A 27316-nucleotide genomic window follows, 5' to 3' on the forward strand; every position below is an offset into this window, starting at 1 on the left:
GCTTGCTTTGAGTGCCTTCTCTCCAGCTAAACCCATTTCTGTGGAGCTGCTCAGCTTTCACGACTTCTCCCTGCAGGTGTCAGGTAGTGTGAAGCCGGGAGAAAGGAAGGGAGTGCGGGAGAAAGGAAAGGAGTGCGAAAGAAGGCTGGTACCAGTCACCCTTCCCTCCAGGGGTGTGAGGAATGAGGAGGGCACGCGCCCCCATTACCAAACTTCCAGGACTGACCAGCTCTGTGGTAATAGTGTTCTTGTGGGGGAGGGGGAGGAGGGTACCCCGTCCAGCCCTGTGTGCAGGAGTGGCGAAGGCTGGCCCCCAGCCAGAGAGAGGCTTGCCTGCCCTCCGTGCTTCCCCGCCAGACAGGAGTTCTGCGCCGCGGTTCTCAACCCGGTGCATAGATTGGATCAGGCATTTCGGGGAGGGGCCTGGGTGTGGTTTTTCCGTTTTAAGCCGCCCAGGAAAGGCTAACATGCAGCCAGGTGCCCCGCTCTGGACCTCTCCCAAGGCTGCCTGGCGGGCAAGGCTGCGCCCAGAGGCCGGACCTGGGAGGCAGGCCTTCCCTCAGCAAAGAGAGCAGCCCTCCCTCTTCATAGACCCACAGGTTTCTCCCAGGGATGGGGCTGCCTGCATCTGGGGCTCTTCCTCTGTCACAGTAGTTGTCACCTGGCCCTCCTGGCCCCTCTCATCCCCTCTCCACCCCCGAGCTCGGTTCTCTACGTCCCCGCCCCCCGCAATTCTGGTTCTGGTTCAAGAGTCAGATGCCTTTATAGGAGAGCTGCTTGTGGGGTGGGGGTGAGGCAGAGGAGGTGCTTTTTCCTCATTGGTCAGGAGCTTCCGAAAGGGAGCGAACCGAACACGTCGTCGTGTCCCTTTTGGCAGAGGCAAGTCAGTCCCCGGGGAAGTGGCCTTCTGCCCGACCTCTAGCACGGGGGCGCTTGGGGCTTCGGCATCCGAAGGGCACTAGGACCCGGCAGGGCTGAGGGGCAGCCCGTGAGCCGTGTTCGCTCCCTCCCACCCTCCTGCTCCAGCTCTAGCTCCCGCTCCATTGTCTGGGAACTGCAGCCGCGGGGCGGGCGGGCCCGCGGATTGGCGGGCGGCGGGGACCCAGCCGGCCGGGTCGGGCCGGGAGATGCCGGGAGGACCGCGGCCACCTGAACTGCCCGCCTAGTCCCGGCCTTGAGTGGGAAGGATGAACGTCTGGATGGCGGGGAGCGTGGCAGCGGCTCCCCGGGGGCCCTGCGGCCCCTGGCTCTGCTTGCTGGTGGCCCTCGTCCTGGACGTCGTGAGAGGTCAGCGGGAGGGGAGGGGCGGGGCGGGGCGAGGGGCAGCCGGGCCCGAGCAGAGGCCGAGCGCGAGGGATGCTCGGGAGCCGGGAACCCGCGAGTTCTGGGACTAAACCCCGAGCCGGGTCGCCCCGCAGCGTGCCCTGAGGGTTGGAGAGGTCTTATCCCTGGGATCCGGCCCCCAGCCTCGCGCCTCTGGCTTTCCTCACTTGCATAACCTGGCAACTTCTTCCTGACCCAAGGCCAGCGGGGTCCCCGCGCTCTCACCGTCTTCCCCCCATCCTCGCCGTGTCCCCGCACCTTCCACGAGTTTCCCCTCCAGTCGCGACGTCTAACCTGGCTGCCCCCTGTCCCTCACACACCAGCTCCCTAATCTGCGGTACAGAGAGCTGTAGCCCCGTGGCTCCTGGCCTCCTCCCCGCAACCATCAACCCAGCCCCCACGGAACGGGAAGCAGCCCCTTTGCCCAGGACCTGCGAGATCCGCAGCCGCCTTCCCCCTGCCCCAAGGAGCTCTTTGACCTTGGAATTACTTCATCGGTGCCTTCCTGAGTATGGAGATCACTGGAGGAAGGGGCAGCGCCTCCCCTGTGCCCCTGCGTGGGGGGCCGACTGCCCTTGTCGTGGGCTGAGGCTGCTAGGTGGAGGAGGATGCCACGGAGAGCGAGGCATTCTCTGCCCCCTCCCCCCACCAGAGAGCTGAGCTCTGAGTGATGCGAGTCCGTGGGAGTCAGGCCACAGAGCATCTTGTAATTATCCAGGCAGTGGAGTATGGAGTAGGAGAAGAACCAGAAGCCAGGGTCTGCCCCCAGGGAGCCATAGTCACTCACCTGTTACACTTGGGGGTGGGGGTCGCGGGGAGTGGAGCTTCTCAGCCACATGCTCCTTGCTGGGGAGGGCCCAGAAGGAGGTTGAAACCGTCAAGTCCCCCAGCCCAGCAGTGGGGCTGAGAGCGAACTGGCTCTAGGGCTGCTTTCAGCCACCTGCTCCCCTCCCCAGGGGACCCAGCAGGAGCCCTAATAACCCCTCACACAGAGAGAAGAGGAAAGCCTTGTCACATCTATTATGCAGCAGCAATAATCCCTCCTCCACACAGCGCACCGCGGTTTACAAAGCCCTCCCCTGTCCACCGTGTCACCAAATGCTCGCTCGCTCTACAGGTGAGGAAACTGAGGCTCCAGGATGTTAAATGGCTGACCCAAGGCTAATCGAGGAAGAGTTAGGACGTAAACACAGGTCTCCAGACTCCCAGAACATCCTCTCCAGGGATGGGGGATGCTGGGATGAGTAAGACAAGGCCCCCAGCCGACAGACAGGAAGATAACTAATTCAGGGGCGCAGAAGACTGAGGGGACTGGTGGGAGGGCACGCAATCAAGGGGGGCTTCCTTAAGAAGGTGACAGTGACTCTTGACCCTGGAGGGAGGCGCTGCCCAGCAGAGGAGGAGAGACCCACACTCTAGGGAATGAAGCCCACAGGGTGCACGGTGGAAAGCAGCCCAGGGTGGAGAGGTGGAGGGTGGAGAGGCAGGGTGTGTAATGGTTGGTGCCTGGGCTCTGACTCCCAGCTCCATCACGTTCCTGCTGTGGGACCCCAGGCAAGTCCCTGAACCTCTCAGCTTCATTTTCTACAACCATAAAATGGGATTAATACTAATAGAACCTAGTTCTCAGAGCTATTACAAAACCCGAAAGAGTTAATACATGTAAAGTATTTAAAATAGTAGCCAACATATAGCTTTCTGTCAAAAAATGTTAACTATTATTTTTAGGGCTAACTAATAGTCAGTTGATACAAACCTAATATGGTCTTAGGGGTCCTTTGCCCTTCTGACTGTTGGTTGAATACTTTGACTCTCTCCCCAAGCTTATGGTTCCCGCCCCCCTCCCCCATTCTAGACTTGCACTCCAATACCCAGTTGGGATGGGGTAGAAGGCAGCAAGTTCGGGGAACCAGTGCAAGGTTGCCATGGTGATGATGCAGAGGGAGGCGGGGGTGGGGGTGGGGATGCCCAGCCGAGTCTGGCCAAGGACCCAGGGGCTGAGAAACGGTCTCTACTTCTACGAAGCTCACCTCAACACCATCTTTTACTACATAGACCCTGTCTGGGGAGGTCTGTACCCCACAAATGCCTTGGTGTCAGAGGCAGGTAGGTAGGGGGCAGGAATGGGGGAGGAGGAGACATTGGGAAGGTTCTACTGGCGTGAGGAAGGCCTGGGTCTGTGGAAGGCAGAAGAAGGAATGACTCGGAAGCTGGCAGTCGGTCCTGGATGTAGATTCAAATCCTGGTCCCAGTTACCTCATCTGTGAAATGGGGAGACTCCCCCCGACACCCTGGGAGGATGGGACAGTTACAACCCTTTTCTTCGTCCATCGCTCACCACTGCTGTGCCCCGGGACGAAGCTGAGTTCAGCCCCTGCCTGCCTTAAAGCTGTCACCATCCCTCCCCCTTCTCCCTCTTCAGTGGACTGTGACCAGGACCCCCTGGACCCAGTCTACCTGCCGGCGGCCCTGGAGCTCCTGGATGCCCCCGAGCACTTCCGTGTGCAGCAGGTGGGCCACTATCCACCTGCCAACTCCTCTCTGGGCTCCCGATCTGAGACCTTTCTGCTCCTGCAGCCCTGGCCCAGGGCCCAGCCACTTCTCCGGGCCTCCTACCCACCCTTCGCCACTCAGCAGGTAAGGAGGGGCCACCAGAGTCTCCTGGGCTAACCGGACTCAGAGCCAAGGTCTGCTGTGTGTCGCTCAGCCCTAGCTGAGCTCCCCATTTTCCAGAGGGGGGAAATGGAGGCCCGTAAAGGCTGTCTCCTGCCAGCCTGAGTTTTTGCTTCTCCCCACCCCTTGCTTTGTTGAGCACCCCCGTTTTCCCTCCAGGTGGTCCCCCCTCGGGTCACTGAGCCACACCAACGGCCAGTCCCGTGGGACGTGCGGGCCGTGTCAGTGGAAGCGGCTGTGACTCCAGCGGAGCCCCACGCCCGCGTCCTCTTCCACCTCAAAGGGCAGGATTGGCCCCCGGGGCCTGGCAGCCTGCCTTGTGCCCGGCTCCACGCCACACACCCTGCAGGCACTGCTCACCAAGCCTGCCGCTTCCAGGTGAGTGTGAGGGCCCCACCTGGGCTGGCCCTGCTGCTGTGTCCACCAGAGGGTGGTCCCGGAGTAGGGAAGAGAGGGCTCACCACTCCCGGGAGGTTTGGAGGTCATGGACCACCTGACTCCATTCCTGCTCTGCTGGCTTTCGCGGGTCCCTCTTATTTAGGCCCCCTTAAGGAGTTCAGTCCATTGTACGTGACTTTGGGCAAGTAACGTAACCTCTCTGAGGCTCAGTTTCCTCATCAGTAAAATGGGATAATAACAATTTTTACCTCATATTGAGTTGGAATGGAGAATAAATGAGACGGGTGCAAGAATAGCTTTTGGCCCAATGCCTGGCACGAGAGCAATCCCTCAGCGAGTGTTGTATTATTCGCATTCCTTTTATTATTGGACTTTCTGCTCTTTCGCAGTCTAGCACAGGGCTCCGCTGGAGAGAGGTGTTCTGTGGGCTGTGGGATTCTGAGAAGCCTGAGGGTTCTGAGTGGTCGTCAGGGCCATCCTGGGGCGTGCTTAGGGGCAGGCGTTGGGGTTGATTCCCCGTGGAATGAAACCGCTCCCAAAGGTGGAAGAACGGCCAGTGGACGCGTTCTGAGACCTAGCCTCAGTCGCGTTGCCAGTTGGCTGTGTCACGTGGCATGCGCCTGTGGCCTGCGCTGGCCCTGCTCTCAGGGACCCCTGCAGCTCTGGCTTTCCCGCCCTGGGTGCTGGGACTCCCCTCCCCCACCACGCTGACCATGGCCGTTGTGTCTTTGCAGCCATCCCTGGGCGCCTGTGTAGTGGAGCTGGAGTTCCCCTCCCACTGGTTCTCCCAGGGTTCGGCCACACGGGCCGAGCTGTCCTACACACTGGAGCCGGCAGCCGAGGGCCCTGGGGGCTGCGGCCCCGGCAGGGAGGAGGACCCTGGAGAGCAGGCCCTCCCAGTGGGCGACGTGGAGCTGCGCCCCGCGGACCCCCCACAGTACCAAGAGGTGCCCCTGGATGAGGCAGTGACTCTGCGGGTGCCTGACATGCCCGTGCGGCCCGGCCAGCTCTTCAGTGCCACCCTCCTGCTTCAACACAATTTCACAGCCAGCGTCCTGACCCTGCGGTGAGCACCGGGCCCCTGGGGGCGGGTCAGAGGCCGGAACCTCTGCAGGAAGACTGCGCAGGTACCTCTTCCTCTTGGGGTCTTCAGTGGAATCCTTGACCTCTGCAGAACATGGGTCCGCCATACCCACTCCAGGCCAAGCACTGTGGTTGCCCTGGCAGCAGGCAGGACCCGGCGACTGGGCACGGCCCTGAACTTGGAATCAGAAGGAGGAAGCTGCCCTCCCCTGGCGCTTCCCTGAGACTCCTTTGTCCGGTGGGCTAACGTTACCCACAGGGCAGTTGCGGCTCCAGGGAGGGGAAACGGGAGAGGGCTTAAAAACTGGAAAGTGCAGTGCCTGGGAGTGGTTAATGCTCAGATGCCCGGCAGAGGTATTTGCCCTAGTCCCATTCATCTGCATCTTTTCCCTCTTACCACCCTCACCATGGGTCCTTAGCCTTTGGACAGAGCTGGCTCCTCCCCATAGGAAGGCCCTCCTTTTGTGTCCGTTTCTTCAGGAAGTGCCCCACCCCCAGCCATCCCCCACCCCAATTTTTTTTTTAATTTATTTAATTAATTAATTTATTTTTGGCTGCGTTGGGTCTGCGTTGCTGCGCGCGAGCTTTCTCTAGTTGTGGCGAGCGGGCGCTACTCTTCGTTGCGGTGCGCGGGCTTCTCATTGCGGTGGCTTCTCTTGTTGAGGAGCACAGATTCTAGGTGCACAGGCTTCAGTAGTTGTGGTGCGCAGGCTCAGTAGTTGTGGCTCATGGGGCTCTAGAGTGCAGGCTCAGTAGTTGTGACACACGGGCTTAGTTGCTCCGTGGCATGCGGGATCTTCCCAGACCAGGGCTCGAACCTGTGTCCCTGCATTGGCAGGCAGATTCTTAACCACTGCGCCACCAGGGAAGTCCCCCCCACCCCAATCTTACTACTGCCAAGGATTTGCAGGGCGTGACTTGCCTACCCCATAATGGGGTTTGTGTGTGTCCCATCCCTGTGTCTCACAGGTGCCCGTCGCATCTCCCTGTCTCTCACACCCTCCTCTCTCACTCGTATCATCGTTAGATCTCCCTAGACACTTAAAATATGCCAAGCCCTGTGTCTCCACTCTGGACCTTCAGAAAAGAGCAAGGCCCCATCCCCCTCTGGCACTAAGGGACCCCTAGTGGTAGGGAAGGGGACTGGATGGGCACGGACTGGATTATATGCTCTGATGAAGGTACAAAGTGCTGCAGGGGCTGGGGTTAGGGGGATGGAGGCAGGGGAAATTCATCCTGCCACAGGGAGAGCTTTCTAAAGGAAATGGGATCTGTGTTGCTGGAGACTTGAAGAATGAGCAGGTGAAGAAAGGAAGGGCAGACCAGGCTGAAGGTACAGCCTGAGCAAAGGCTTAGAGGCATGAAGGGCGTCGTGCTCGTGTACTTTGGGTGCGGCTAAAGCTAAGAGTGCGTGGAGAGATGTCACAGCCAAAGAAGAAACTGGACCGGACCCTGGAGGGCCTCGGATGCCAGGCTAAGACTTGACCTTGTGGGCAGTGGGGAGTCATAAGTGGTCTTTGAATGGGGGGAGAGCTGTGTGGCAGGACCTGCAATGAGATGAGGTCCTTCTGGGTCAGAGGATGGCGAGGAGGAAATTCACACTGGAGTCCCTTATCTTCCCGCTCTGATCCAGTCCACGCTTCAGCACCCCCCTGACAAACTGGACCTGTGTCCCCTTCCCCAGGATCAAGGTAAAGAAGGGGCTGTATGTGACAGCTGCCCGCCCAGCCCAGCCAGCCCTCTGGACCGCCAAGCTGGACCGCTTCAAGGGCTCCAAGCACCATACCACGCTCATCACCTGCCATCAGGACAGGCCCGCGGGGCCAGACTCCAGGTGGGTGCTTCCCTCCCACGAGGGGTAGAGCGGGGAGGGGTGGTACTGGAGTGCTAGTGGGCAGATCTAGGGGGCCCGAGGGGCGGGGGCTGCCGGCCCCCATATTCCCATGTAGGCAGGCCCAAGAGCAGACTCCTTCGAGGAAGCAGCACAACGCAGATATATCTTTTGTTCATTCAGCTACTATTTATCCATCCCCAGGTACGTGCCAGGTACAGTGAGTGTCTGTCTTAATCGAGGTGATGACAATCTATCCTGGCCGCCCAGTCACAACCCTCACTGCTGCTACCCTGCCTCCCACTACCAGCAAATGGGTCCCTTTTTTCCCGGCCATTAATATTCCCCCCAAAGCCCAGTTGCAGTTCTTAACATTGACGAACTCTTCTTATTCATGCCCTGAGTCTGGGTCAAGGCCATGTGCTTTGTAGCCCCTGTTTGAATCCTAGTTCTGACACTTTTTGGATAGATAACTTGGGCAAGCCAGTTCAGCACGCCCCCGCCCTACCCCACCAGAGCCTCTGTTTCCTCACTTGTGAAATGGGAATAATGATGCATCCCTTAGGGTTTGTGAAAATAAGGTACCACCCAGCAAGCATCTAGGCTGGTTCCGTGAGGTAATTTATTATTCAGGGTGTCAAGTGGCAGTTCTGGGACCGGGAAGTGAATCTTCCTACTTGGTAGAAATTGACATTGACATTCATGCCACCCCAACGGCTGTGGAAGACAGAGGCCTGAGTGCAGGGGGCCCAGGAAGGCAGGAGAGCCAGGAAGCGTTCTAGGGGTTGGTAAAGTGGCTTCACGGATCTTGAGTGGATAAGAACTTGGGCTCTGGAGCCAGGATGCTTGGGTTTAATCCCAGCCCTACCACTTTTTGCTGTGTGACCTTGGGCGAGTTACATAACCTCCAGACCTCAGTTTCCTCATCTGTAAAATGGGGATAATCGTAGGACCTACCTCATGAATACAGGAAGTGCTCACAACAGTGCCTGGCCGCTCTCAAGCACTCAGATTCTCTCTCTTCTGGCCAGCAGCCCCCTTGAACTGTCCGAGTTCCTGTGGGTGGACTTTTTGGTGGAGAATGGCACTAGTGGGGGCGTGGCAGTCACTCGCCCTGTCACATGGCAGCTGGAGTACCCAGGCCAGGCCCCCGAAGCGGAGAAGGACAAAATGGTGTGGGAGATCCTGGTGTCGGAGCGGGACATAAGAGCCCTCGTCCCACTGGCCAAGGTAAGGGGTCCCCAGCTCTTCCCAGCCAGGCTGGGGGCCAAGTGAGGTGAAGAGCTTGGGGCTGAGCTCCTCCTGCACCCCCAGGCTGAGGAGCTGGTGAACACGGCGCCGTTGACTGGAGTGCCGCGGCACGTCCCTGTGCGCCTTGTCACTGTGGACAGTGGCGGAGCTCTGGTGGAGGTGACAGAGCACATCGGCTGCGAGTCAGCCAACACACAGGTCCTGCAGGTGAGTGGCACGTATGCGTCTGTGTACACGTGGCGCACACAGCGTTCCTTCTTCCCCACGCAGGTCCCCAAGAGAACAGCTTTTTCTTGACACCAGTAACCTCATGAGGGGGACCACAGCTTTGGTCCCACCAACTCTCTCCAGAGTCAAGTGGGAGCTGTGCAACCCCCAGACCCCCAACTTAGGCACTTTCACGTTCTTACTGCACTGGCAAATGAACTGACGTGGGAGAGTTAAGAGCATGTACTTTATGGTGGGAAAGTTTTCATTTGAAACCCATCTTTGTTTATCAGCTAGCTGTGTGATTGTGGACAAGTCTCAACCTCTCTGAACCTCCGTTTCCTAAGCTTTAAAATGGGAATCTATTTTAGGGATGTTGTAAGAATTAAAAGCACTCTAAGACAGTATCCAGCGGAGAGCAGGGGCTGCTGTCGTAATCATAATACAATATAATCATTATCGAATGGTAGAAGTAAAGACAACTATTACTATTGGAGCCTCATAATGACCCATGAGGTTAAAAAAAAGGCAGGGCAACATTCCCCATTTTGAATTCCCCTCAGAGGGGCAGCCCAGGGCCTGCATTTCCTAAATTCTGGCCGCCTGAGTGGAGGTGTCTTTGGCTACCTGTGCCAGCACTTTGCCTCTGTGTAAGTGGTTCCTACCTGAGGGTTCACGGACGGATAGGTCTGCCTTGCCCTCAGCCTCTGCCTACCCACTCGTACCTGGTGGCTCCGGCACCCAAGCCAGGGGCCAGCACTAATGAGGAGCCAGAGTTGTGGATTCAAACCCTCCTCTGCCAGGAGAAGGATTTTGTCCTGTGCAGATAGCCAGTTCCCCCAGCTGAGCCCCAGGTGAGCTCAGGGAAGGGCCGTTCCTGCCAGGGGAATGGATCTCGGCCGCGTGGGGAAATCTTAATCTGAGGACACGCGTTACAGAAAAATACAGAATGAATTTCAACCGTACCCCTTTCTTATGGTATGGGGGTCAAGAGATGCCCCCCGGTCCATACCTGTCCCAGGTGGCTGCGCCCACCCCCTGTCTTCTGCCCTCCCACAGGTGTCCGAGGCCTGTGACACTGTGTTTGTGGCTGGCAAGGAGAGCCGGGGTGCTCGGGGGGTGCGGGTGGACTTCTGGTGGCGCCGGCTGCGGGCCTCGCTGCGGCTGACCGTGTGGGCCCCGCTGCTGCCCCTGCACATCGAACTCACCGACACCACCCTCGAGCAGGTCCGAGGCTGGAGGGTACCTGGCCCAGCGGAAGGGTAGGTGGAGCCCTGGGGAAGCTGGCAGGCCTTGGCGAAGTCGCTCTGGGACTGAGGGTGCAGGGGACACAGCCATAAGCCCGAGCTGGGGTCTGAAAAACTGCCCCATTGCCTGCGGTTGCTTCTCCCCCTGCCCGCCCATCATCACCCAGCTTCTGACCGCTGTTTGTGATTGCCGACCTCCACTCCTCTTCTCCTTCCCTGCCTTATTTCTCTATAGTACGTATCACTTTCTAACATACCACGTGATCTGATTAATCTTGTTTGTGGTCTGACTACCCTCCACACTCCTCCCCTAGCATGTAAGCCCTTGAAGGAGGGGATTTTGTCTATTTTGTCGCCTGCTGTGTCCTCAGAGCCTAAGATGGCACTTAGTAAATATTGAGGGGATCCCACCAGAGCGCAAGGACGAGGTGGCCTCAGGCCTCTGGAATCTGAGCTCCCAGGCCCTCCAGAGAGCGAGCACCGTGGGTCTCCCCCTTAAGAGAGGGTCTCGTCACGCATAACCAGAGTTCCAATTAGGAGTAAGAGGAGGGCGAGAGCGGCTCGATGCATAGGCAAAGGCACCAGTCAGGAATGGGACTGGGGCGCGGCGCCTGCGGGTGGAAGGACCTGACCACGGAGGTGCGGCTGCGAGCGGGGCTTGGGGAACGTGCGCCCACTAGGAGCCGGGGGCCTCCCTTGGGCGGGGCCCTCGGCCGGCTAGGGGCGGGGCCCGCGCTGACGCCCCGCCCCCGGGCCGCCGCTCCCCGCAGGGTGCTGGAGCCCGAGGCGGCAGGGGCGGAGGAGGCCGAGCGGCGCGTCCGCGGCTGCCGCCTGCAGTACCAGCGCGCCGGCGTGCGCTTCCTCGTCCCTTTCGCGGCCCACCCGCTGGACGGCGGCCGCCGCCTCACCCACCTGCTCGGCCCGGACTGGCTGCTGGACGTCTCCCACCTCGTGGCGCCGCACGCCCGCGTGCAGGACCCGAGTGTCGCCTCGCTGGAGGGAGGCCGCGTCCTGGTGGGCCGGGAGCCCGGCGTCACCTCCATCGAGGTGAGCAGACGGCCTGAAAAGGGTGTAGGTGACTCCCATAATGTTAATGGTCAGGTGTGAAGAGTGTCGGAAGGCCCAGGGTGTACCTGGGGAGGTATGAACCCAGGGGGGTTGGGGATTGGGTCAGAATAGGGCGGCCCGTGTAACGGAGGAAGTCCTCAAAGTATGAAGGGCTGGGGTTGGGTATGTGGGAGCCAGGTCTTGAGGTGCTACGGGTGGGAAAGCAGCCTGTGCAGATGCTGGGAGCACAAACCAGATCCCTTTGTAAGGGTGCTGGGTTCTCAGAGGGCAGAGGCTGTCTGTGTACGAGGGCCCCCCCCCCCACACTTCCAACTCCCTCTCACCCTCAGGTGCGCTCCCCGCTGTCTGACTCCATCCTGGGGGAGCAGGTGCTGGCCGTGACGGATGACAAGGTCTCGGTGCTGGAGCTGCGGGTGCAGCCAGTGATGGGCATCTCACTTGCCCTAAGCCGGGGCACTGCCCACCCCGGGGAGGTCACAGCCACGTGCTGGGCACAGTCAGCCCTTCCTGCCCCAAAGCAGGTGACAGCTGGGGGGTCAGGGGGATGAGGTCAACATCTCCCGCTGGGGGTTGATAACAGGGGGATGGGAGGTACCTCCACCCTTCACCTTAGGGTTTTCGGGATAAGCACTACCCTGTAAGGTAGTGAGCTCTCTGCGGCTGGAGGTGATCAAGCAGTGACTGGCTGGAGTGTGGCAGTGGGAGGTTATTAGATGGCTCTAACTGAGGACCCTCCCGATGACTCAGACCCCAGGGCTGAGTGGAAGACAGGTGATTGACGCATGTCCCCTCTCTCCCTGTGTTTTGTCCCTCTGCCTGTGTCTGTTTTCTCTCTGGTCTCTTCTCCTCCGTGTGGCCTGTCTCTGTGGGAGTGGTCTCTGTGTGCATGCGTGCGTGCCCTGGCGTGTCTCTGCCTGTGTCTGTGTGCCTGACAGGAGGTGGCCCTCTCCCTATGGCTGTCCTTCTCTGACCACACCCTGGCCCCCGCTGAGCTCTACAACCACCGTGACCTGGGACTGTCCGTGTCGGCCGAGGAGCCCGGCGCTGTGCTGCCAGCCTATGAGCGGGGTGCCCAACTCGGGGTGGTGGTGAGTGGGGCGCGCGTCAAGGGGCTGCCCCTGCATGTGGCTCTGCACCCGCCTGAGCCCTGCCGCCGGGGCCGCCACCGTGTGCCCCTGGCCTCTGGCACCGCCTGGCTAGGGCTGTCCCCCGCTCCCACCCCAGCCCCTGCCCTCCCATCCAGCCCCGCTCAGAGCTCAGCTGCCCCAGAGGCCAGCGTGGGTGGAGAACGGCGGGCGGCAGGCAGTGTGGGGGGCGGCGGGGATGTGAGGCGCAAGTTTGAGCAGGCAGCAGAGGAGGCCGGGAAGGAGAAGGCAGAAGCTAGGGAGGAGGCGGAAGAAGACGAGGAGATGGTCCCCGCCCCGCAGCGGGTCACCGAACTAGAGCTGGGCATGTACGCCCTGCTGGGCATCTTCTGTCTGGCCATCCTCATCTTCCTGGTCAACGGTGTGGTCTTCATGCTGCGCTACCAGCGCAAGGAGCCCCCCGACAGTGCTGCCGCCCCTGCCGCCCCCCAGCCCCACAACTGGGTCTGGCTGGGCACTGACCAGGAGGACCTGAGCCGCCAGCTGGATCGGCAGTCCCCTGGCCTGCCCAAGGGGGAGGGGGGCTGCCCCTGCGAGAGTGGGGGAGGAGGGGAGGCCCTGACCCTGGCCCAGGCCTCTGCCGGGGGCACCCCCAGCTCCTCGAGCACCCTGGCCAGGAAGGAAGCGGGGGGGCGGCGGAAGCGAGTAGAGTTTGTGACGTTTGCGCCAGCACCCCCAGCCCAGCTGCCCGAGGAGCCCGGGGGGGCCCCTGCCGTGCAGTCCATCCTGGTGGCAGGCGAGGAGGACATCCGTTGGGTGTGTGAGGACATGGGGCTGAAGGACCCCGAGGAGCTGCGCAGCTACATGGAGCGGATCCGGGGCAGCTCCTGACCCTCCCCGGCCTGCCTGGCCCGGCGCCGTGGGCCTCTCGCCTGGGCAGCCTCCTGTTCATCCTCTGGTGCTTGTTGATGCGAGTCCCCTGCCTGGCCCCTCGCAAGGACTCCCACCCAGGCCCCCTCTGCCCTGCCCCTTGTCATGGACCATGGTCGTGAGGAAGGGCTCATGGCCCATATTTATGAGAACCATTTCATCCTAATGTTGGGTACAGAATAAACTGAGAAGGAAACCCCAGCTGGGCCTGCGGCTGTCTGTTGGGGGAGAGAGGCAAGCGGGGAGTGGGGGCCGTGTTCAGCCACTGTCCCTCCTGGGACAGCTTTGGGAGGCTGGGCCCTGGGCCACCCTCTCATAGCGACCAGCGATCCCGATATACAGCAAGGCTGTGGCAGCCTGAATGCCGGCCAGCAGGAAGAAATAGAGGTCCATCCGGCATTTGTTGATGTTCCCTGGGGAAAGGAGGGGTTGGCATTCGGGTCAGGGCAGGGCTCCCCCAGCGCTGGCAGCTGAAGCCAAAGTGGGCAGCGGGTGGGGTCTGAAAACACAGGGCAGATAGCCCACTAGCATCGGGCTGCCCTAGGTGTCTCCTGTGGCGTCTACAATACCCTGGTAGGGGCTTAAAACATAAGTACCACAGAGAGAGGTGACCCTTAGCCAGAATGGCAGAGTTCCGGAAGCAGGAAGGTGCCTTGGAGGTCTGCTGAGTTCACTGATTCCTTTTGGATGGTTAGGGTACCTGAGGCTCAGGACAGGACCATGCTGTGGGCGCTGGGCCAGGTTTGGGCGAGTGCCCCGTACTGAGTCTAGCGTGCCATTTCCATCTGCCTGGGGTCAAAGCACTTGGCAGTTGGCATCACGTTTCCAAGTCGCCCTCCACCCATGTCCCATTCCTGGGGAGGCCCCCCACACTCACCAGAATCCTCCGGGCAGTGCAGCCAGCCCCCCGGCAGTGACAGCAGTGCCACCAGGCTGGAGCCTAACAGCGAGCCCACCCCAGACAGGCAGAAGAAGATGCCCATCATGGCGCCCTGCATGGAACGTGGGGCCTCTGAGTACGCAAACTCCAGGCCTGCAGAGAGGGAGGAAGGACGACCCAAGGGGCTGGTGGAGGAGCAGAGCCTGCTGGGCCACAGCCCTCCCCTCCCCCAGCCAAGCCTCCCTCCTGGCTTCCCCTGGGTGACCCCTTGCCTCTGCCCTGCTCATCCCCCCTGAACACCTCCACCTGGATGCTCCCACACTGCCCTGTCACCCCTCTTCCCCTTCCTCCTGGGTCTCCCATTTCAGTGACAGAAGCCCCGTCCTCATCCTCTCTCTTGCCCACCCTCTCTGCCCACCTTCAGCATCATCATCAAATCTTTTTTTTTTTTTTTTTTTTTGGCGGTACGCGGGCCTCTCACTGTCGTGGCCTCTCCCGTTGTGGAGCACCGGCTCCAGACGCGCAGGCTCAGCGGCCATGGCTCACGGGCCCAGCCGCTCCGCGGCATGTGGGATCTTCCCGGACCGGGGCACGAACCCGTGTCCCCTGCATCGGCAGGCGGACTCTCAACCACTGCGCCACCAGGGAAGCCCCATCATCAAATCATTTTGATTCAACCTCAGAAATCTCCCAGTGTCTCCCCTGTCCCATTCCCTCTGCCCCGGGCCACATGGACAAAGGGAAGACAGAGAGGACCCCCTTTGCTCAGAGGCCTTGGAGAGGGTCTCATGGAGGAGAGGGCAGTTAGACTGGGAATTCAAGGGGAAATGGGAGTTCACTTCCAATCTGGGAAATGGGAAGGCAGAGGGAACAGCAACCGCAAAGTCACAGAGGGTGGGGAACATGGCACCAGGGCGACTGTGGGGACAGGTGGTGTGGGGAATGTCTTATTCACCTCTAATCCCCACTGCCTGTCGCAGTGCCTGGCACAAACCAGTGCTGATAAGTCCCCACGGGGTGACTGCAGCCGCGCAGTCACCCCGCTCAGAAAACCCTGCCTTCCTCCGTGCAGACAAGCTGCAGAGGCTGTGCCCGTGAGACCTCTGACTTCGAGGCACCACCAGGCAGAGCCCATCACCCATGCGAGAGCAGGGGAGGGGTCCAGGATACCTGGGATGCTGGCAAAAATCTCACTGATCCCGATGAGCAGGTACTGAGGGGTCTGCCACCAGATGGACAGTGGTGCTGCATAATATGTGTTCTGCCCAATCTGCTGGGACACCGTCTGGTTGTGACTGATGTACTCTAAACGCTCCATCTCCAGGACTCCTGGTGGTGGGGAGAGGGGCTACAGTCAGGCCCACTGTAGGCAGCTTAGCCCATGACAGAGCTTGGCATGTAGTGGGTATTCACTAAGTAGCCAGTCATTGACTAGGCAGCATGTAAGGAAAAGAACACTGGCCCTCCATCTCTTCCCTTTTTGCCTTGGCTGCTAGGAAGCCCAGAACTAGGTTTTGCACTCAATAACCATAACAGCTCTCGTTAACTGAGAGCCTGTTATAGGCGAGGCATTTAATATGCATTCTTATAAGTAAGAAAGAGAAATTTAGGTTAAACAATCAGCCCTGAGTCACACAGCTGATAAGTAACTGGGGCTGTATTTGCGCCCCAGCGTGTCTAGTTTCAAAGCCAGCCCCGTTCCCATGATATCATATGACTCCTCTACTGCAGCGTCAAGTATTACAATAGCGTTTCTAACCTGGCTTTCAAGTTTAGTTTATCTCCTCCCCCTTCATTGCTTAGAAGACAGCTGTGCTCTAGTGGAATGAACACCAGATATGGAATTAGGTGACTTGGGTTCCAATCCTGGTCCTGCCACTGGCTAGCTGTGTGATCTTGGGCCGATCACTTAACCTCTCTGAGACCCAGTTCCCTTATGCAAGAAGTAGGAATCAAAATCCCAGGATTATTGTGAGGATGAAATAGGACAAAATGCACTAAAGCATGTAGCTGAAAAAGAATCTAGTTTGGTTTTCATACTTGGCAACACAATACTGCTTATTGAGTTTTAATTCCTCTGGCTCCTACTCGTGTTCCAGGCATGGTGCTGGGTGCTTTACTGACTTCCTCTTGTTTAATCCTCACAACACTCCTGCTAGACCACATTCCATGAGGGTGGAGCCTGGCCTCTGCACAGGGTCTGAATGAATTACTCTCCCCACTTGAAAGATGAAGCTCAAAGACACTAACTTCAGGATTATTAAGTCGCCACGTGAAAAGGGCTGAGGTCTGTGCAGTAGCATGCAAGCCTTCTTTACCAGAGCTTCTTTCCTATGAGAGCCTTCAAATCCTTTTGAAATGGAAGAGGGAAGAGAATAAATAATAGATACGTTTTGAAAAATGTCCGCCAACTGCTAAACGGCTGTGTCTTTGGGAAATGCATTCAACACATTTTTTGAGCACCCATGTGCATTATTCATAGCAGGGAATAAAAAAGAAAAAAATCCCCTGCCTTCAGAAAGCGTACATCCCACTGGGGAAAATCTTTTTTTCCTCTCTTGGCCTGAGTCCCCTCATCTGTCAAAACGAGGGGAGGCTGGACTCAAGGAGGAGGGTCTCTTTCAGCTCACATCTTCCAGAAGCCAAGACTGGCACCCACGGGCGGAGGGTGTACTTGGCCCAGGCCCACAGCTTCAGCATCAGCCCCTGGTGGAGCCGGCCTCCCCCCAGCCCCAGACAAAGGCCAGCCCCCTCCCCAAGGCCCTCCACTCAGGCCGACATACCTGCCACAATGACTGAGGTGAAACCAAAGAACATGCCCAGCGCCATCTTCTGCAGAGCCGAGGGAAGCAGCTTGCAGCGCAGCAGTAAAGGATCGAGCAGGTGGTCCTTCACAGGCACCAGGATCAGCAACACCACGACGTTGGCCAGGAGGAGCCAGGCTTCTGGGATCTGGGAAAGAAGGAACCAAGAGAGGCAGGCTAGCAGAGCAGGAGGAGCTCTGGGCTGGAGTCCGGAGACCTGGACTCCATCCAGACTGTCCCTGGGCGACCCAGAGTCAGTCCTTTCCCCTCCCCTGAATACACGCTCCTCGGCTGTGTAACTAGGGGATGGATTAGATCAGGGATGGCAAATAGGTTCCTTCAACTTCTGTCAGTTGGTAGTGGCTGCCTGGAATGTTCATGGGCTCAGCATGAAAGAATGCCATGATAGATTAGTGATGTCTGCCATGGGCAAGGAAGGGAGGTCTAGTAGCAGGTATGTCATTTATCTGCCAGCTCTGAAGGTCTTTGATTTTAAGAGTCTCCGAGATGCCAAGGAACTGGTTTGGTAAGTCCTGGAGAAAGGCAGAGATGTGAGCATCCACCCCGGCTCGGCCTGAAGTGGGGGCTGATCACATGTGTGTCTTTTACCTTGTAGCCACTGCCCTGGGCCCTCAGAGCCGCGGATCTGTTGGCAGGGTAGTCTGGGAAGATGTCCGGGATTTGGAGGTGAAGACCTTGCAGGACATAGGTGGACTGCATCTGCCGAGAGAGCTGGAGGTGAGGCTGGAACAGAGGTGGCCGCCTCACCTCCATCCCAGGATGCTCCCAGCTCCAAGGCAGGCATTCCTCCGCAGCAGCAAGCACAGGGCAGCCGGGCAGTTGTCCCCTCGTCCAGCTTCCCACCCTCCTCCCTCCCCGGGAGTTTCCTTTGCTCTGTTCCCAGGCCTGAGGGCTGTGCGTGCAGCTTTGCTCCAGAGCCCAGGCCCAGCTGGTCTGGCTCACATTCTTGTCTCCAGGGCCTGGCACGGAGTAAGTGTGGATAAATATTTGTTGACATGGGGAAGATAATGCATGGCTGTCCCCACAGGGAGCGCTCATCTGACACTGAGGCCAAGCTGAGCCCCACAGGTTGACACAACTGGGGACTGCGTAGGCACTGACCCGCCAGAATGGCCCTGGACAGCAGCAGGGGCAGGCTCCAGGGCTCCCCGCCATACCGGCCATTATCCCATTCGTTGCTGTATGAGGGAGGGGGCTCTGGGAGAATCCTGCAGGAGGGCCTGGGGCCAGAGGAGGGCACTTGGGGTGCTCAGGGCAGCAGCTGTTTGCTGACTGGTATGGAAGGATGTCAGTATTCTGACAACTGGTACGACTAGGGATCAACCATGGACACGCATGTCCCATCATAGACACCTTCTGCCTTTGTGCCACCCCCACGTAGCAGGCTGGCCCTGCATGACCCTCACCCTCTGCAGCTCGCAACAAGGTTCCTGCAGAGCGTGTGTGAGAGGCAGTGACCTTGTGGACTGGGGATTAGAGGCTGGGGTTAGGCTGCTGCCCACCCTCCACACACCCGCACACACATTCACTGCAGTAACCTTCCCCTTGGGGAGTGGGCGGGAAGCAGCGGTTTTCAGACCTGGCTAAGCGTCAGCATCACCTGAGAAGTTTATTACACTGGAGACTCCTCCAGCAATTCTCTTTCAGTAGTCTGCGGTGGGACCTGGGAATCTGTATTTTTTTAAAGCTCTGCAGGGGATTCTGAGGCGCGGCCAGGGTGGGGAACCACTTGTTGCAAAGCACTCGGGGGACTAAGCTTGCCCCTAACTTGCTGTGGGGCCTCGGGCAACCAACACACCTTCTCTGGGCCTCCGTTGCCAAGTCGGAGAATCTGAATGCTGCAGAACTGTTAGAGCCTCTAGTCTAACAGGAAACTGAGGCCCGGAGAGATGGGGTGACTTATTCAGTCACTGGGCCTCAGACCTGTCTCCAGAGTTCCTTGTGCTCTACCACCCAGAGTGTAATTATTGGGACGGCTTAGCTCCAGGCGCCACCCCAGCTGCTACGTGGCAGCAGTTCACTTTGTGAGCCCCTCCCCCTTTCCACATACCCTGAGCATCTACCATGAGAGATGAGACCAGTGAGGGGCCTGGGGAGCGAGTCCCCACAGAGCGAAAGGGCGGGGGTGCTGACCTGGAAGTATACCATCCAGTAGGGCACCAAGGTCACCATGATGGGCAAGATCTTCACCAGCACCTGGAAGTTGGCGATGTCCTCCTGGGGGGAAGGGCCAGCCTGGGGAGACCTCTGATCAGGAAGCAGCTGGGTGCCTGGAGGGTCTCTGAGGGGCCATAGAGGCAGCAGATAAAATGGCTGCTACCGTCACCCGTCACCACCACCACGGCCGCCTTCCCACCTCCCCCATCATCCGCTATTTAATCCCACTCCCCTATCACAACCTATCACAGACATCATCTCAGAAATCCCACCCTCATGTCCTCCGCTCCACCATCGGCATCCCTTTTGCCGTCATCACCATCACCAAAGCCGTCCCCTCCGTGGAGTTCTCATTCTGTCACTATTATTTTTCTGCCACTGTCAACACTATCACTGCCATCCGTGTGGCAGAGTTGGCGATCAAGACCCACTCCATCCTAGAGCTGTGGCCTCTCGGGTCCTGGGGGAAGTAAGACCAGAGGCTGTGGCGAGCAGAGTCTTGGGGGATTTTTTGGCTTGTAGTGTTGGTGTGCCATGGGAGCCAGGGAAGCCCCAGTCCGTGCCTGACTCAGAGAGAGAGGCTGTCACTCCAGTCCCCCCAGCACACTCTCCAAGTCCATCCTCCTCAACAGGCAACATGGGAGCCCGCTCCCTACAGAACAAGCGATGGAGAGGTAGGGGTGGAGGGAACATTATCAGGAGACAGGAAAGATCAACCTTTACCCTTTACCCTTTGCCCTTTGTCCTGAGAGGCTTCTAATCCCTACTTGCCCAAGAGCCTTGCCTCATCCTTTGAGATTCCAAAAGGGACGATGCCGGTGTGGTGTGACAGCCACCATCAGCTTCTCCCCACCCAGTTTGTGACGTTGTTCTTCCACTAACAGGTGGATTTTAGCTGCCCTGCCCTTGAATCTGAGCTGGGCTGTGACTGCACTGACCAACAGAATGAGGAGGAAGTGATGCTTTGGGACTCCAAACCTCCAAAAGGCCTTTCAGGGACTGACAGCTTCCACTTCCTGCCCTCTGGAACATTCCCTCTTGGAATGCTCCCTCCTCTTGCAGCCCAGATACCTTGCCGGGAGAGGCTCCAGCCACCTGGGGGGCAAGGGCACACGAAGGGGAGCCGAGGTGTCCTCGTTGACAGACAACGTTGACTGCCAGCCGGGAATGTGGGCCGTCTTGGATGTTCTAGCCCTTTCAAGTCCTCAGTGACTGCAGCCCGCCGTGATACCATAAGAAGCAGAACTGTCCGGCTGAGCCCAGTTACCCACAAGGTTTTGAGGGGTAAAAAAAGGTGGTTGCTTAAGCCATTAAGTTCTGGGATAGTTAGTTAGGCAGCAATGGACCATTCAAACAAAACCTTACAGCAATGCACCAGGTTGGGGGAAAGCATGTTCTATACCTTTTCCATCTAGATCCCACTGACAGGAGCTGTAACTGGGTCCAAGGTCTGGAGACAGGTTTGCTTAGCATAAGTAGTCAATTAACTCAGGGAAGAGAGGGGTAAAAGGAAGCCATTGTGCACATGCAAGGCCATTCAGAACCTTCCTCCCTTGAATGCCAGCTAATGGGAAAGGGAGCCAGTTTGGCTGACATCTTAGCCTTTCTTATACTTAATACCCAGGTAGCGTAGACTGCTATCCCAACAACCTTCACTGGTAGATCATCTTCATAAGCACCACTCTACTGCCATGGTTATCACCATTGCCAGCATTTATCTTCATTGTCGCTAATAACACCACCATCCCTATCTTTATCACCACCATCACTGTCAAGACCACTAACATCCTCATACTTTCTACGGTTAGTCCACTGCCAATACCACCACCATCACCCTGACCTCCGCCAGCATTCTCAGTCATGGCGGGCAGCTCTAGCCCACTGGGGAGCTGGTCATCATAAAGGGCTACCCCTGGAGCTGATCCAGAATGTCTTTAAACTGGATCATGTGGCCTCTTCACCCAGAGCCCTCCCCTTACCTGGCAGAGTGTCGGCGCCACCGCCTGGGACAGCAGTTCTGGAGAGCAAGTCGGAGCATGGAGGACACCTGGCTGCCCGTGGGGGGCTTGGTAATGAAGCTGGGGGTGGCGAAGAGGAAGATGAAGAAGGCCAGGCCCACACAGCCCACGATGATGCTGTAGCCCAGCAGGAAGTTGATGTTCTGTTGGATAAAGGCCAGCACCAGCAACGACAGCACGGCACCCACATTAATGCTCCAATAAAACCAGTTGAAGAAGCGGCGGCTGGCGTGGCGGCCAAGGTCCATCACCTGCCGGGCAAGGGTGAGAGTGAGGCCCCAGGAGGTGCGAGGGCGCCCTGCCGCGTGCCTGCACCCCCTCTCCCACAGTGCCGGGCAAGGGTGAGAGTGAGGCCCCAGGAGGTGCGAGGGCGCCCTGCCGCGCGCCTGCACCCCCTCTCCCACAGAGACACTTCTTGGATCAGTGGGTGGGTGTTCTGGCACTTTCCTCATCCTGATCACTAAATAGATGCTCAATAATATTTGTTGAATGAATGAATAAACCCTTCTCTTGGGAGTCACCTGTTAATGATCAGGACATTTTGACACAGCTGTTTCTTCCTGCCCTTGACACACATTGCTTTTTTCTTTTTCTTTTTGCGGTACACGGGCCTCTCACTGTTGTGGCCTCTCCCGCTGCGGAGCACAGGCTCCAGACGCGCAGGCTCAGCGGCCATGGCTCACGGGCCTAGCCGCTCCGCGGCATGTGGGATCTTCCCGCACCGGGGCACGAACCTGCGTCCCCTGCATCGGCAGGCGGACTCTCAACCACTGCGCCACCAGGGAAGCCCACACATTGCTTTTTTATTGTCACTAACTAGTACACACAACAGATGTCTCTGGTGCCCCTTTGTTCATTTCTAGCTGATTTATCCCTTTGTCTTTGAGCAATCCATACTGGGCGTCACCTTCATAGTCAGAAAAAAGCCACTCAAGGTCTCAGGTCTGTTCCACATTATTAAATAGGATTTGTGCATATTACTGAAAGGACAGTTAAAGTCTAATTGAAAATTTCCTCTGCAGTTTGAAGATGCAAATGGAGTTTTCCATTGTGCTCCCACCGCAACTTGCCTCCCAGTCAGACAAAGTTGGCATAATCAGGGAAAGCAGAAGCGGTCCCAGACACGGCCCCAAGAGCGGGTTCTGGCCTGATGCAAAAAAAAAAAATGTGGGCCCCCCAGCAAGGGCAGTAAAGCTGAAAATCTTTACCCAGGATTTGGATCAATCTGCGACAGCCAGGCCCCAGGCCCCCTTCCGGTCTGCTGGCTTGGATCAACTACACTGGCTGCCCATACCTCTCCTAGACCCTGGTCCCAGATTCTGACTCAGCAGATCTGGGGCAGGGCCCGGGCATCTGTACGTTTTAAAAGCAGTGATGTCTGGAGGTCACCTCTCTAGATAAATGATTCTGTACCCCATCACCGTTTCAATAACTCCCCAAATCTCAGAATCCATTATTCTCCTTCCACCCAGAGATACATATATCCATTAGTTAAGATTTTATCAAGCTTTAATTTCTGTAGCTGCATGAGGAAAAAGGTAACTAGGTATTTTGTTCATTTTCCAAATGTAAACTTTTAGTCCACACAGGTGCGCTTGAAACTGCATCCCCTTGGAGATTCTGAGGGGTCCTCTTGGGGATGAGGAGGGAGGGGCCTGTCCACTCGCTGAGAATTCTCACTCACTGAAAATCCTTGCTGTAGACTTTCAAGCAGAAAATTGAATAAGTCCCACTAGGAGCAGGCACTCCATTTATTAATTGGATATAAATGAATATGACAGTTGCAACTGTAAGGGGAGGACCAGGCAGCCCGTTCAGGATATAAATGAGCTCTCCCAAAACAAGCAGCCACTTTGTTGAGAATGATGGATGGCCCTTTCTGAAATCAGCAAGTGTGTTAAACACTCAGTTCCTGGGTATGGCTGTCTGTCAGATGGTGCCAGCCCCTCCCACCTGCACCCCCCATCTGACTGCCCCCCCCGAATTCTGCAGCAGCCCCCTCGCTGCTCTGGTGTGCCCACTCGTGTTACCCACATCCACTGCCTACCCTGTAACCAGAGCCATTTTAAAGAACTCAATCTAATCTAATGGGGCTTCCCTGGTGGCTCAGTGGTTGAGAATCTGCCTGCTAATGCAGGGGACACGGGTTCGAGCCCTGGTCTGGGAGGATCCCACATGCCGCGGAGCAACTAGGCCCGTGAGCCACAACTACTGAGCCTGTGCGTCTGGAGCCTGTGCTCCGCAACAAGAGAGGCTGCGATAGTGAGAGGCCCGCGCACCGCGATGAAGAGTGGCCCCCGCTTGCCACAACTAGAGAAAGCCCTCGCACAGAAACGAAGACCCAACACAGCCAAAAAATAAAAATAAATAAACAAATGTGGGGTTTTAAAAAAAAAGAAAAGAATTTAAAAAAAATCTAATCTAATGATTCCATCCCTGTCTCAAATCATTTTAGTGTTTCTGAACTGTCCTAGGGATCAGGCCAGACCCCCAGGCAGCCTTCCAGCCTGGCCTGGCCCCACCCACAGTCCATGCTACCCAGTGGCCGAGCCTCTGAGAGACCAATTCTGCCACCAAGAGGAGGGACAGACAGGAGGCAGTAGGTGGCTGAGGCCCTCTGGAGGTCAATGAAGTCAAGGGCACCTGGGGGCGGAGTGGGATGTCAATGAAAGAGCAGAAGAATTAAGGGAAGCTGAGAGATTCCCACTGGCAGATGCTGGGGGTCTCCTGGTCTGCAGGAAGGTCAGTGGCGGCTGAGAAATGGATGGGGCTGTCCTGGGGGCACTGAATCCCCCATCATCAAAGGAATCCGAACAGGCTGGATGAGTCACTCCTGGGTAAGGACTCCGGAGATTGTGTCGGATGCCGCATTGTGGTTGCCAGCTGGATGCAATATTCCTTCCAAAATGTCCCCTTTCTGAACATTTTAAAGCAATTAGGAAAAAAGTACAGCTAGTCCAGTGGCACCTGATCACACTACTGTCACAATTTTTTCCAGTTTCCCCCTTTTGTTGACACCTGCTCTTTTCACGCGGCTGTACTCATACTCTGTAGGCAATTTTGCGTCGCTTTTGCTCATTAACACTGTATGTGGTTTTGTTCAAGTCACGTTACATATTTTTAAAAATTACTGTCTAATAGCCCACTGAGTAGAGCTATCAAAATATAGCCATGTTATTACACAGTATTTACTCATTCATTTAACAAATATCTATCGAATTTCTCCTATGTGCCATGTTCTGTCCAAAAGTGTACAGAAAAAGGCGCAGAAGTTAAGGTATTGGCCCAGGTGCCTCTGGCTGGTGAGTGGCAGAGCTGGGATCTGAACACGTGGGCCTGACTCAACCTCCGGCACAGCTGGCAAGAAGAGGCTCCCGCCTGCCTCTAGATCTCTACAACACACAAAGATGGGGCCCAAGGTGTGGGGCCTGAGGTGCAGCTACCCTAACCCGCTCTTCGACCTGCTCCTAACCTGCTCCTAACCTGCTCTTCGACCTTCGCCTAGGTCTCTATGAGACCTCAGCCAGGCCGATAAACATCCTGAAACTCCAGTGTCCTACTCCGCAAAATGGACATAAAAATACTACCTACCTTCTACGTAGTTAAGAGGACGAAATGAGTTAAAACACTGAAAGTGGCACATAGTCAAAGGCCAACTATGGTTATCACTATCGTGCCATCGTTTTGTTGTAGGGGTCCGCACCCCCAAACCCCCAACCCTACAGCTTCTTTCAAATAAAGAAACTGGGCCCGGAGAGGGGTCACGCTGGCTGGCAGCCAGGGCCTCTTGACTCCCGGGTCCATCGCTTTCCCTCCGCACGCCCCGGGCCTCCCGACGGGGCGGGCCCTCTTGTCACTCACCTGGTCGGCACCGAAAGAGGTGAGGTTGCTCCTGACGGAGCTGGCGGCCAGGGCGAGCAGCAGCAACACCGCGTAGAGGGTGGGGGCGCAGTAGGGGGTGGGCGAGGTGTGCAGGCAGCCGTGCGAGGGGCAGGCGGGCCCCAGCGGCAGGGAGAGCATCTCGCCGCAGAAGGACCTGCGGCCGTCGGGGAAGGCGGTGGCGGCCAGCAGGCCGGAGGCGGCCAGGTAGAGCAGGAGGCTGAGCGCGATGGCGCGGTGGCGGCCCAGGTATACGTCGGCCAGCCAGCCGCCCACGGGCGCCAGCAGGTAGGAGGCGCCCAGGAAGACCAGCGCGGCGCGGGACGCCTGCTCGCCCGCCCAGTGGAAGTCGGCGCTGTTCAGGTAGAGCACCAGGTTGCCCGCAACGCCGAAGAAGGCGGCGCGCTCCAGCATCTCCACGAGCAGCACCGCGGCCGCCGCCGCCCGCCACCACCGTCGGGGCTCCCGCGGCCTGCGCTCCAGCAGCGGCCGGCGCTCCCCGGACTCTCGGGGCTCCACTGGGGTGCGCGGCCCGGGCATCCTGGGCCGCCGCTGCGCTTCTCAGACCCCCACCCTGTCCGCAGCCCTTCGGTCCTCCCCCGCGACCTCCCTCTTCTCTTCTCCTCCCTTCCCTCCTTTCTCACCCCTTTTGGTCCCCCCTTCCTCTCCCTTTTCCCCTCTGCTCCCCTGTCCCCTCTCCCTGTCTTTCTCGCCCCCTGGGGCCTCTGGGGCTACCCGGATTCTACTTCCCGCTCCCTAATTCTCTCCTCTCCCCTCCTCCCACCCCTAACTCTTCTTCCTTCCTCCACCCTTCCTCACTGCCGACCCTTCTCTTTCCTCGTCTCTGCCCCTCCCCCTCCTTTCCTGCGGGTCTCTCCGGTTGGTCGTCTTTTCTTAACCGTTGTCCCCTCCCCTGGTGACACCTGGCCCACACTCCGGAGACAAGGGGCTCCCTGTGCCCCCACCGCCCCGCTGTCTCCTCCACTCCTCGCCTTCCCGAGACTGCCTCCCCTGCCGCCCCTCCCAGGCCCTCTCCCTTCGGGCTCAGCCTCTGTCCAGCTCTCTGCTCCTTGAGAAACTCTGGGAGCCCCTAGCTTCCCCTTTCGCTGCTTCTGTGGCCATGTGCGTCACATGGTGTTCTGGGGTGTTTAGCAGAAGCGAAAGTCTGGGTCACAGGGACCCTGCCAGGCCAGCTTTCTAAAAACCTCCCTCCCCCCCCATTACCCTGTCCCCACCCCCAGCTCTGCCTACTTTCCTGGAGGCTGGAGGAATGTTTTCCATCTTTCACTTTCGTTTCTCTCCTGGATCCCACTTCTGCTGCATCCTCTTCCAATCACAAACCAAAGTTAGAGTGATGGGACCGGAAATGCCATATGCATCATTTGGTCCTACCCGCCCACTTCGTGGATGCGGAGACTGAGGCCCAGTGGAGGCGGGGAAGGGAGGTCCGGGCATGACTGGTTCATGGTGGCTGAACTAGGGGTAAACCACTGCTCGGGCTCCTGAGAGACACAGGAAGCTCTCAAATACAATTCAGATTATGCAAATGCTATCATGAGGAAGGAAGTGGGGGCACCTTCAAAGCTTGTGGCACCATAGAGGGCCCACAAGTAAGTTGAGATTGACAGAGACTGACCTCAGACTACATCAAAATCAGGCCTTAGCGCTCCCCTCCACAGAGCCCTGTGGTGCGCTTGGATTAAGGGCCAGCCTTCACCCTGACCTAAAAGCCCCATGGCATCTGGCTCCTACCCTCCTCCAACATCACGCAGCCCCACGTCCACTCAGATCCAGCCACACTGACCTACTTTCTCTGTTCCTCTCACATGCTGAGCCCCTTCCTGCTTCAGGACCTTGGTCTCTGCTGTTACCTCTGCCAGACAGCTTTTCCTCCACATCTTGGCACGGGTGGCCTTTTCTCTTTATTTAGATTTCAGCTGGAATGTCTCCTCTTCATGGAGACCTTCCCTAGTATTCTATCTAAGCAGTTGCCTACTAGATTCTCAGTATCCTCTCTCTGTTTTAATGTCTTCGGAGCACATAATACTCGTTCAATTTCCAGTTATCACCTCCAGTGGAATAGAAGTGTCATTGGATCAAGGAACTTGTTGAACTTTTTTTTAAGACTTTATTTTTTTAGAGCAGGTTTAGGTTTATAAGAATATCAGGAGGATGGTACAGAGATTTCTCAACCCCCCCCTGCCCCGCCCCACACATGCATAGCCTCCCCCATTATCAACATCACTCACCAGAATTTTTTTTTTTTTACCAAGGGTGAGCCTACATTGACACAACGTAATCACCCACAGTCCATAGCAACCTTAGTGTTCATTCTTGGTGTTGTATGTTCTGTGGGTTCGGACGAATGTATAATGACATGTATCCATCATTACAGTATCATACAGAGTATTTTCACTGCCTTAAAATTCCTCTGTGCTTTGCCTATTCATTCCCCCACCC

The 27316-nt window shown here is 57.5% G+C and overlaps 2 protein-coding genes across 6 annotated transcripts; one reads left to right on the forward strand and one right to left on the reverse strand.

Moving 5' to 3' along the window:
• The first annotated feature begins 94 nt into the window (after positions 1-94).
• TMEM132A (transmembrane protein 132A) lies at positions 95-13298 on the forward strand. 2 transcript variants are annotated; one of them, XM_033860748.1, is made up of 11 exons: positions 95-1287; positions 3746-3960; positions 4156-4374; positions 5130-5461; positions 7163-7312; positions 8341-8539; positions 8624-8767; positions 9827-10029; positions 10785-11061; positions 11412-11603; positions 12018-13298. In XM_033860748.1, exons 1-11 carry the CDS (start codon positions 1188-1190, stop codon positions 13056-13058), a joined length of 3072 nt encoding a protein of 1023 aa, XP_033716639.1. In that variant the 5' UTR covers positions 95-1187; the 3' UTR covers positions 13059-13298. The 2 variants fall into 2 exon arrangements, with proteins under 2 accessions (XP_033716639.1, XP_033716641.1); XM_033860750.1 differs by having other exon boundaries at positions 8344-8539.
• Positions 13216-26075, reverse strand: SLC15A3 (solute carrier family 15 member 3). Of its 4 annotated transcripts, none has more exons than XM_033860751.2 (8): positions 24839-26070; positions 20939-21228; positions 18936-19083; positions 17391-17501; positions 16761-16929; positions 15148-15306; positions 13975-14130; positions 13216-13510 (listed from the first exon to the last, which is right to left on the reverse strand). In XM_033860751.2, exons 1-8 carry the CDS (start codon positions 25394-25396, stop codon positions 13356-13358), a joined length of 1746 nt encoding a protein of 581 aa, XP_033716642.1. In that variant the 5' UTR covers positions 25397-26070; the 3' UTR covers positions 13216-13355. The 4 variants fall into 4 exon arrangements, with proteins under 4 accessions (XP_033716642.1, XP_073665101.1, XP_073665100.1 ...); XM_073808999.1 differs by lacking the exon at positions 13216-13510 and adding an exon at positions 13517-13886 and having other exon boundaries at positions 24839-26074; XM_033860752.2 differs by lacking the exon at positions 13216-13510 and adding an exon at positions 16228-16327 and having other exon boundaries at positions 13994-14130; positions 24839-26075.
• Positions 26076-27316: the final 1241 nt, after the last annotated feature.

This window comes from Tursiops truncatus, chromosome 8 (assembly GCF_011762595.2).
Source record: "Tursiops truncatus isolate mTurTru1 chromosome 8, mTurTru1.mat.Y, whole genome shotgun sequence".
NCBI lineage: Eukaryota > Metazoa > Chordata > Mammalia > Artiodactyla > Delphinidae > Tursiops > Tursiops truncatus.